The sequence below is a fragment of the Triticum aestivum genome, chromosome 3D (assembly GCF_018294505.1).
Source record: "Triticum aestivum cultivar Chinese Spring chromosome 3D, IWGSC CS RefSeq v2.1, whole genome shotgun sequence".
NCBI classification, from domain to species: domain Eukaryota; kingdom Viridiplantae; phylum Streptophyta; class Magnoliopsida; order Poales; family Poaceae; genus Triticum; species Triticum aestivum.
The window spans coordinates 21,009,146-21,020,451 of record NC_057802.1 but is presented as its reverse complement, the minus strand read 5'-3'; the positions used below and the strand labels follow the sequence as shown (position 1 = coordinate 21,020,451).

The window sequence follows — 11,306 nt, the reverse complement described above, 5'->3', positions numbered from 1 at the left end:
AAAATAGGAAGAGTTTGTTGCTAACATCATCTACTTTGTTTTTTAATTTGCATGCATGTATGAAATCATAAGTCAAGACTAGTTGCATGCGTCCCTCCTCGGCCACATCACACTGAGCTTGCATGTATGTGTGATTAGAGAAAGAAGTAGGCGTTCAAATATGTTGCCTATCTTTCGATCAGTCGGAAGTTAGCACGGTCCTAAGATGTTTCTGATTGGGTTTTGTTTATGCACGCATTGTTTAAGAAATTAACAATTCGCATGTTATAGTATCGTAGTATCATCGATCCATGCAAAGATTGTGAGGAATACGTAAGTTCATTTATACATAGACTCTTTCAACCAACCACCAAGAAGAGATCGATCACATCATCTGCAGTTGTGCACCCATCGTACATGCATGCCAATAATAAATAATCTACTTGAAGAAGTATGGGAGGTCGAGCACGTAGAGGAGGAAGTAGGCCCAGATGGCGCCGGAGACGCCGCCGAAGAAGAAGCCTCCGGTGAACTGGGACCAGCCTTCGGCGGTCTGCAGCTTGTCGGCCTCCTTCTTGCGGCCGGTGAGCGTGAGGGCGGGCGCGGTGGAGGGCGCGCCCTCGTTGAAGGAGGCGACGCCGTACATGGTGAGGCAGACGCTGAGGATGGAGACGAGGCCGATGGCGCCGAGGGTTCCCGCCTGGCCGTGAATTGGCGTGTTGCGGAGCGGGCCGGTGAGCGCGAAGGGGCCGACGAGGAGGTAGCCGTGGGCGAGGCCGACCTCGATGCCACGGAGGAGCGGGCTGACGGCGGTGCGGTACGCGGGAAGGTTGGAGAGGTACCACGCGACGAGGGGGCTGGACGTGACGGGCGTCTCCAGGCTGCCGATGAATGGGTCGCCGTTGATGGGCTGGACCACCTGGTACGTCCCCTGTTTGACACAAGAATATGTATGAGATACAGGAAGACTTGCAAGTTAGAACAAAGGAAAAGTGTGGTGAATCGCTTAATTTTAGCTCTCTCTTGCATGCAATTGCAACTGACCTTGTCGGACTTGACGGCCTTGACGACGAAGCGGGGCCTCCTGGTGAGTGAAGCGCCGGACAGTCCCCTCGGCTTGGAGCACACCAAGCCGCTCTTCATCACCTGGCTTGCCATCGGAGGAGCATATGCAGTAGCCATCTCGATCTCCTTCGACTCCCACACGCTCAACTCTGCTCTGCCTGCAGCTAGAAATGGATGGATGTGTTACAGGAAGAAGATTTGTCCGGATGGCAATATGTTTTAGTGGCTCCAAGGCAGAGGGGAGAATCTGCCTCTTGTTGGGCGGGCCCCTGCATACGAGATATGGTCCGGAGCTGTGTGGCTTTCATTGGCTGCAATCCTATCCCTTATCCGAATTTTCGGATTCTGTCTGCGTGTCACTCTGTGTGTGGTCTCTACTTGTCTATGGCTGTACCCAAACCAGTTTTTTGCTCCCTTTCTGCTAATTTGTTAATATAGCCGAATAGCAACATAAGATTGTAACTGAAATATTCTGATATTTAGATTTTGTAGTGCAGACTGAATGACTAATACAAGACATATATAAAAGAAAATATGTAAAACACACAAACATGTATGGGCAGCTGATGAGCCAAAATCTGTAGGTATGGTAAAATGAAAAAACGTTAATAATATAGCTTCTACATTTAGAGGATTATTTAGGAAAAAATGAGCAAGATATATAAATAAAAAATTTAATTTTCACCATTCAATACACTAGCCTCGGCGTGTTCCTCAACGATGTCTTCTGTCCGCCAGGGTGGACATGGGTTTTGGTTAATGCTCAAAATTTCAAGATTTACCATGGTCACCAGATATTTCGGTCCCCCTAGGTAAGTGGTCATTTCAAGCGAAAAAATCGAATTTTTTGAATTTGTTGAATTCAAATGCACAATGTATAGTAAAGTATGGCAACACCTCACAACACTCGCGTAGACAATGTTCCACTGAGCTAGTAGCTCTTTTAAGATAAATATAAGTTCAAGGCTATCTATATCTATTTTGAAAGAATTTGAATTTATAAATTTCGTTCAAAATTTGCTTGAAAATTCGTGGTAACCACATTTACCGGTCCCCTTCAGTAAAAATGCCTCATTTCGTAATCAAAACCTTGGACATGACTGCAGAACTGGGGTTAAAGGCAAAGGTGTCCCTCGCTCGTGCGGCCGCAAGCCAAGGCCACCTCTCTCTGTTGGATCGCCCACCCTCAGACTAATAGGTTGTCAGTGCATGGACGCAGGGGCTCGACGTGGAGGGTTGTGGTGGCATGAGCTTTGCAATGTGGACTGGATTCATCTTGCCAATGCTATGGCACCTGGACTCAAAAGATCGGCTGGTGCAAGATGTTATAGCGGCAGCAGCCATGTCGGCAGCAGAGCTCGTGCCCGATGGTGGTGCGACCACGTCTGATCATCATCAGCGGTGGGATGGATATTTTGAGGGCTAGTCTTCGCAGAGGCAGCCGCCTTCGGTTGTCATTGAGGCTAGGGTGGAGTCCCTTCTCGGCCACAAGCAATTCCCACGGGCTCTCCAGATCCAAGCGACCAAGCCAGGCAGGACGCAGTTGTTGAGGCCGGGCGGGGTCGCCGGCGTAGGCACACGGTGCAGAGACTTTGCCGGTTGCTAGTGGCGCAGCAGCATTGCCAGTAAAGGAAATGAACAAGAAGATGGATAGGAAGGGGAAGGAGCTAGCAAAGGTAAATGTGCGGGGCATATTTTTCTGTATTTTAATGGCATTTTCAGATAATAGGTTAGCAATCTAAAATGTACTTATTTTAGTGATATTTTCATGTGATGAATGTTTTGACAATCTATTTTAAGGTACTTGACAGTGGCAGTAGCTTCAGTCCAAATATTTGTGGCGGTGTTACGCCACATGCCACTCATCAAGTTGGAGTGAATTTCGTGTGTGCAGTATTAATATATATGGACTATGTATATTGGTTTGCATATTAAAATTTATGCTTTGCCCTACCTTCAATTTTTTTTCCTCTGCAACTGATGGCAGTGATACGAAATTTCAATTTGTTTTGTTTCTTCCGAAAAGGACAAAGGACACTCCCTACCGCTTTTATATTCCGCCAGGATCGCGTCCAGTCTGATACATATTACAGTGGAACACTGAACAATTGAAAAGGAGCAAAGGACTTCAGCCTTATATTGGTCTCGATATCCCACTTGCGTCTTGGCCAGTTGTTCTGAACCACTAATTCTTCTAGGACCCTCATGTGCTGAAAAACTCTGTGAGGTTTTCATTTGGATGTGATAAAAGTTCTCACACACAAGATATCATAGTTTGGTCTGGGCCAGATGTTTTAGACCTTACAGCTATGACATATTTGTCTTTGGACCTCGCTAACTTCCTGATACCTCCTACTCTTACACTTGGTCATGGCAAAATACCATCTCGGGATTCAATAACCTGACCAGTACTTTTTAGATAGATCACTAAAAGACAGTATGATCGATCAAGATTTCAAACCCATTGGTGTGGAACACATGGGTTTCGGGATTGTGTTTGTAAGTGGTGTTTGTGTGTGGGTTGATAAATATGGAGAATGGATAGAGGGAGAAAATGGGTTCCTTTTATGCACAATGGAGGCAGAAGCAATTCGCATTGGGCCTTGAATAGTACTCCCTCTGTCCCAAAATAAGTGTCTTAACTTTAGGACAACTTTGTAATAGAGTTAGTACAAAGTTGAGACACTTATTTTGGGATGGAGGGAGTAGGTTCTTTTAGGAAGTCCTTAATTTGAGTTAGTAGTGCGGACAAGCAACTGTTAATAGGCGTGTATCATGCTACTTGGTTCTTTAGCAATACCCTCGCTAGTGTTTGTTCTTGTGTTTGATGTTCTGATGACCTTGCGGTAGGTATAGACCCATGAGTCATTGGTTCTAGAGCAAATGTCAAATGCCATGTACATTGATTGTGCTGGTACAGCAGGACTAACGCCATCAACACGTGTTGATTTCAAGATGATTGGCCCATTAAGTTGGTACATCTGCACTGTTGTATTGAAGATGATTTATAATCCTCCATGACATCGGAGTATTTCACGAGCTCGGTGGGTTTACTCCCAATGAAGAAGTAAAATGGTGCTAGAGCAACAGATTTCTTAGTGATGTTAATTGTGGTCATTAAGCAAGCTAGAGAGGCTAGTGCAACACCACACCACATGTCGTCCAGACAAGCTAATCAGCCGATTACTCCCGAATTATATACTACTAGTCATCAACCTGTGCGACAGCACGGGCTAGTTGTTAAGATAAGACCTTATAGTATAATATTTTTGAAAATATTGATTATATTTAAAATAACTAATTATTAACTCATATGATTTGTATTAAGACGTTGAAAGCTTAACTATTACAAAAATCATTTAACAATACACCCAAATAATATTTGAATTTATTCAACATGATGATAGTGTTTTGGTACCTCAGAATATGAATGTTTTCTTTCACATGAGACAATAGTTCATGCAAAAAAAAATTATTTATGCAGAACAAATGGTGGGAACCAATTGCAGAACAAGTAATGTTTCGGAAACCATACAATTGTGGGAACAAATTAAATAATATTCTGATATTTACAAACAACCACATACTACTGTATTATAGTCTTGCCATTCTACAAAATAGCTAAATAAACATTATCCCATGAGTTTCTGAAATTTTCTAAAATCAGAAATAGATGGTTTCTACATGCATACTAATTGTACATTATCAAAGTGGAAACGCTGAAAAGTTGTAGAAAGTGAGGATCACAAACACAATCAGCCTATGCGTATTTCATCCAAAAGAATTAACTTACGCACACTCTTGCACCTCTGTTAGTTGTGACGATCAAAATAACCAAGCCTCATAACTGTCACAATTTTCTTCAATTATCGAAAACTTTTACTATCAAATACAGCCATACAAAAAGCTTTAGTATAATATCGTAATATCTTTCTTTACTCCACCAGTAGAAGTCAGTTAATCATTTCTCCTATCCCATAGATCAAGTGGAATTGCTATCAAATATTACAATTGCTATAAAGATCAAATGCATCGTAGTTGATGCTAGTGTCATGAGGCGCACACCACTTTATAAAGTACAAAACAGAACTGGACTAAACAAAAACCATGGTGTAAATGTACATGTTGCCTTGCTATGTAACTTTCAGAAATAATGATCTAAAATAGATCTAAAAAGGCGCACCAACAGGCAATTCCTTCTAAGGTTAAACTTAGCAACAACTTCTATCTGATGGCTATATATACATTCTAGGTTTTGGATATGTTGTTGGTGATTCATGCCAGGAATTAAATGGGTATCATATGGATTTATTCAACAATAATTACGTGACATAGAGAATTGAGAAAATGAGTAGATTAGCACTTTATGGCTAGGAAGAACATATTTCAAATTTGATTCTAAGATAGGAATATAATTTGTGGGACAAAAGAGTTAACAACATCTTTTACATTTGATTCCATGAACATATATACTCTCTCTGATGTAAAAAAAACCTCTCTTTGCGCCCCAAAAACTCGGATGAGTTGGGACATTGTAGAAGCTAAATACATGTGAGATTACACCATGAGGTCTTCTGAACAAATTATAATCTGAATCATCCAGTCCTATTTAAGAAAGGGAAATATGAGGCACGTGGTAGCTAGTACATGCTTCTTCTCCTGCGTGTTTCATAGAAAAATGATTATTGGGCAATTGAGTGCTAACGACCATGGAGTAAAAGGCATAAATATGATTACACTGAGCGTGGAATTTGTATATTCTCTTTCACAAAAAAAGAATTTGTATATTCCAAGATATAATTTATCCAGTCCAGATGACAATTCTTTTTCTAGGGAAAGATAATATATATGTGAAAGACATTTTTTTATTTGTTCTAGATACATCGCCACTTATATATGTCTTGCAACAGTTTTTGGGACACAAAAAAGTATTAAAGTCTGAAGAAGCTAAAAAGGGAATTGTTGACTAACCTATAAGGATGGAGACATACTGGAAGAAGTATGTCCTAGAAGATGCACTTTGGGTACATGGGCAGACTGCAGCACAACACCTTGTACTTTTTGCATGGGGAAGAGTTAGAACTGTAAATCCGCTGATGATGTTGCACACCTGCTGTAAGCTTGATTAATGCACAGTTAACAATCTCGTAAGACAAATTTTCCAGCAAGTAGCGAGCAATTCACTCACATAGAGAAGATCGAGAAGTAAATTCAAACCTTGTTGATATCCCCAGCTCACTATTTCGCAATCCCCTATTCATAACATTGCGGTGCCTACTGAATTGGTCACAGCTCGTAATCATTATTTCATAATCCTTGTCCAGAACTAAATTCCATCAATGTCGAATATCCCCGGAATCTCTCACTTGGGAATGACCTGGAGGACACGGGGAAGCTCAATGTTAGCAATAATAACCACGATCTATATTTTGTAGACCCCGCAACAACAAAAAACAGGGAAGTTACCTGGCAAATATGTATAAGTTCGACCGAGAAATAAGTATTGAACATTATAAATATGTATATGTATAAATTTGAAGTTCTTAATTATACATATGTATGCAGACTCATATTCTTACACATTTTTTAAATTTTCCCTCTCATTGGAAGATAACATTATACGATGCATGCATATGTGCAGAGGTATAAGTGGCTGGCTATAAGATATTGGTCTGAAATATGGCTAAGATTAAAAAACGCAAGTCGTCTTGCTCTTCTAACCAATTCAGGTATTTAAAACCTTTAGCGCAACAATCAACCACACATCAAGTATCATACAGAGAATGAAAAATATTTGATGGATAACGCTGCCATCATAAAAGAATATTAGTCTAGCACATGATCACTACACAAAAATGCATCCAGAGCCATAAGGTCTGCAACCCGGCACCACCTGCAAGTAGTATATACTGTTCCCGATTTTTGTTCACAAAAAGGTTCAGAAACACAATTGTAAATCTGTTGAGGAGGACCAATTACCTAAGGTGAGCGCTATTATTACTACTGTTTTTGTGAAGAGGGCATCAGCGCCAACAGTGGCCAGACTAATTATTCGTCATCCCCACCAGCAAGATGTGCTTGGCTTGCCCCGTCTTATGTGGTGTATCATCTGCTCAGCTGATTCGCAACTTGGCAAGATGGGCAACAGAGAAATTAAGTGCCCGCATTGGCCTTCAAGTGCATGCGCGGGCCTGCGGTGGCAACCTCCAGATTGGACAACAGCCGGGAAAGAGTCCATTAGAGCGGTGCCATAGAGAAGATGCAGAGGATCAATCAGGCTGGGTGATGGAGGTCGGGAGGACGGCAGGGGCGTGGCGCAGGGATCGTGAGAACTTGATAGATGAGACATTACGGTGAAGGAAGAATAGTTATGTATGGACTCTAGACTATATTCACGGGAGAATAGTAGTTTTTTGCGTGAGGAAGAGATGACGCTCAGTTTTTTTTCTAGGCAAACATAGAGAGACCAAGAGGAGGATGACTCACCTTTGGGTGAGGAGCAGATGATGCTCAGTTTTTCTTATAGGCAAACATAGAGAGACCAAGAGGAGGATGACTCACCAACGTGGGATAGGAGGAATCTTATTTTTTATCCTTTTTTTATCCAATGGCTACACGCACATCGTATATTAATTGGATGGCTGGAATTTCTTAATTCTAAGGATTACTCTAGACTATATTCACGGGAGAATAGTAGTTTTTTGCGTGAGGAGATGACGCTCAGTTTTTTTCTAGGCAAACATAGAGAGACCAAGAGGAGGAGGACTCACCTTTGCGTGAGGAGCAGATGACGCTCAGGTTTTCTTATAGGCAAACATAGAGAGACGAAGAGGACGAGGACTCACCAACGTGGGATAGGAGAGCAGGACTCTTATTTTTTATCCTTTTTTGATCCAACGGCTACACGCACATCGTATATTAATTGGATGGCTGGAATTTCTTAATTCTAAGGATTAACGTGGTGCCTCGTATCCCCGCAAAAAAAAAACGTGGTGCCTCGTATGGTGCATCAAATTAGTAAATATAAGATACACATAAACAATTATAATGTTGTTAATTGTGGCATTTTGTCCTTTTGTAGTTCCACAATTATAATGCTAGTGTTTGAGGTGTATGCAATGGTATATAGCCAATAGTAGACGCGTGCCCAGATCAGTGATGTGGCTGATATTGAAGATCTCGTGCAAACTTCAAACTCGTGTCATTAAAAAGAATCCCCTTTTCATGTCCAGTTCGCTGGTCTCCCCATACATACACACAGGCAGGCAGGCACGCACGCATGTGCGCCTTGCACACACACATACACACTCAGACTTCATGAGCACTGCCCCAGAAACCAACACATGTACGTAATATGTTTGAAATCTGGATAGGTTAATTTTTTTTTTGATCAATCAGTTGGAAAAGTAGCCAGCTGTTGAAACTGAATACAAAATAAAATCCCTGATGTGACTCCTCGAGTCGGAGTGCGAGGCGCCCGGAAGTTAGCAAGAAGCCAGAGCAAGTGAAATGGTGCAAGGGATTATGGAAAACCTTGGCAAGATACAACTCTGATTAGCCGCCACGACATCGATGTGTTTGAACACTTCTTCAAGGCGTCATCCATCATGGCCTAGCTGCACAACCTACATATACACCACCCTAAGAACCGAGCACTCATGCCACGAATGTATTCCAGCAGGTACTTCTCCGACATGCCACAACACTCAAACTAAGCTTCCTCCACATCCGGGAACGCCACCTCGCCTCTTCCTTGCAGCAGCCGTGGTGGTGGAGTTCATAGGAGACATCGAAGATGGTGCACTGGAGCATGTACTATGTTCTATGCATCTATTCTCAATGATGTCGGTGCTTGATGTTGCCTTGCCATCGGAAGAACGAGGCCTCAATGGGCATGGCGAACACACATCCCTCTCTGTTGAGAGGCGAAACCATAGGTTGTCAGTGCCGCTTCCGCTGTTTCTACGAGCTTGTGACACTGGTCGTGCTAGTGCCACCGGTATACCACATTTGTTATGCTAACTTGCCTAGTTGTGAAGATCAGAAGGACATGTGGGGCAGGTTGTGGATGATTTTGCCGTCGGCGGCTGGCTGAGGTCTGTAGCCCAAGGACAACTACGTAACGAAGTAGAGATGAAAATATGACATACTAATTAATAGGTATAGTTACAATATGGACCGAGTATTAGAAATAGACGTATATAGCCTAAATAGGTCTAAATACACAGTGACATACAATACCACGGAAGACGTATGTGAGTTCTGGCCGTACCCTCTCACCAAGGAGGTAACCTTGCAATATCCACCATTGATATTTAAAGACGGGTGTGTCGAAGCAACTCCCTTCGTAATCTGGAACTTACTAGTAGAGGTCAATGGTCTTAATTCAACGAAATGTAGATAATAAAATTGTAGTTCTCACATCTTTATTTTCGAACACACAAGCGCTGAGTCATGATTTAGTATAGTCAATTAATAGATTAGTCAACGGGCCAAATATAACAAGTGGTTGAATGGTTAGAGAGGTGATGGTATGTAAAGGAAAGCTTCGAGCCACCACCTTCAGAAAGGAAACAACACAAGCGACCGTCGCTATAACCTCATCAGAGATTTAGGACGTGTTTGGTTGCCCGCATCGAGCCCAACCAGGCCCGTGCGGGAAGAGAGAGGCCTGTTTGGTTGCCTGATTTTCCTGTTGGGCCTGCATCGCACGCTTCTCAAAGCAGTCCAGAGCATGGCTCGCTGGAAACGCTCGGATCGGCAGTTTCTCGCGAGCCAGGCTGAGTGCGGCGCGAGGTCGCACGGGTGGGAGCGAGGCGAGGGCGAGGGGGGATGGCCGGAGATGGAAATCTGGCGCGCCGTCCTGGCGCCAAATTAGCCTCACCCCCCTTTCACTCGCTCACCCATAGCCACTGCCCCCCTTTCTTCCCTACTGCCTCACCACCGGCGGCGGCTGCGATTTCACATCTGCGCTATAGGCGGCGGCGGCAGCGGAAGAGGCGGTGGCGTTTGCGGCAGATCTGGTGCTCCCCTTGCTGTTGGCCACCGTCTGGTCGACCTAGTCTGTGCCATGGCTCCCCCTACGTCGTCCTCGTCTCCGATGCCGGTAAGCAGCACCCCCTCCCCCCTTTGTTAGCTCAGTGGTTAGGCCATTAAGCTAGGTGTAGGATCGATTTCCCACTGAACGAACCGTCGATGGCGACTAGGTTATGGATGCACGGATGAGGCTGATAATCCAGGCAGCAGCACTGATTAGTGTGATTCAGGCATGGGTCATGTTCATGCACCAAAGAGCTGTTCGTCGTGCTGGGAGACCTTTGATCCGCTATGGTCCATTGTTTCCCCGGGAATAGCAGAGGATCCAAAATCTGAACTACTGTAACACCCTGAGAATCATGCTACAGTAACCCCCTGTGATTAAGCTAATCATGTTGCTAAACAGGGCTAGATCACATTATAAATAAAAATAATTAGTTTAATTAATCTCTCACTGACAGGTGGGCCCAGTAGCTAATTAACTAAAGATTAATTAGTTTAATCCTCTGTTAACCCACTGTCTATGACAGGTGGGCCCCCCTTGTCAGTTTGACCAGTCAACCCGAACTGTTGACCGCTGACGTCACTCCTACGTCATGCTGACGTCATATCCCTTTTTCTGTTAATTAGATAATTCCAGAAATTCAAATAAACTTTGAAAATTCATATCTTTTAAACCGTAACTCGGATGAAAATGTTTTCTATATGAAAGTTGCTCAGAACGACGAGAAGAATCCGACTACGCAGTCCGTTCATCCACCGCACCTCCCTAACCTATCGAACTAGCAACTTTCCCCCTCCGATCCGTCTGTCCGAAAACGTGAAACATCGGGAATACCTCCCGGATGTTCCCCCCCTTCACCGGTACCACCTACTGTCGCGTTAGGACACCTCTAGCACCGCTCATTGTCATGTCACGCATCGTCATGCTTATGTTTGCATTGTATTTACTGTTTCTTCCCCCTCTTCTCTCCGGTAGACTACGAGACCGACACTGCTGCTGCCCAGTTTGACTACGGAGTCGACGACCCCTCCTACTTGACAGAGCAATCAGGCAAGCCCCCCCTTTGATCACCAGATATCGCCTACTCTAATCTCTACTGCTTGCATTAGAGTAGTGTAGCATGTTACTGCTTTTCGATATCCTATTCTGATGCATAGCCTATCCTTGCTACTATTGTTACTACCTTTACCTGCAATCCTATCTGCTTAGTCTAGGATGCTAG

General features: G+C 43.5%; 1 protein-coding gene across 1 annotated transcript; it reads right to left on the bottom strand.

The window, feature by feature from the left end:
* Positions 1–302: 302 nt before the first annotated feature.
* Positions 303–1,333, bottom strand: LOC123076982 (photosystem I reaction center subunit XI, chloroplastic). Its single transcript, XM_044499155.1, has 2 exons — positions 1,024–1,333; positions 303–910 (listed from the first exon to the last, which is right to left on the bottom strand). The coding sequence occupies exons 1-2, from the start codon at positions 1,159–1,161 to the stop codon at positions 419–421; spliced, it is 630 nt and encodes a 209-aa protein (XP_044355090.1). The 5' UTR covers positions 1,162–1,333; the 3' UTR covers positions 303–418.
* Positions 1,334–11,306: the final 9,973 nt, after the last annotated feature.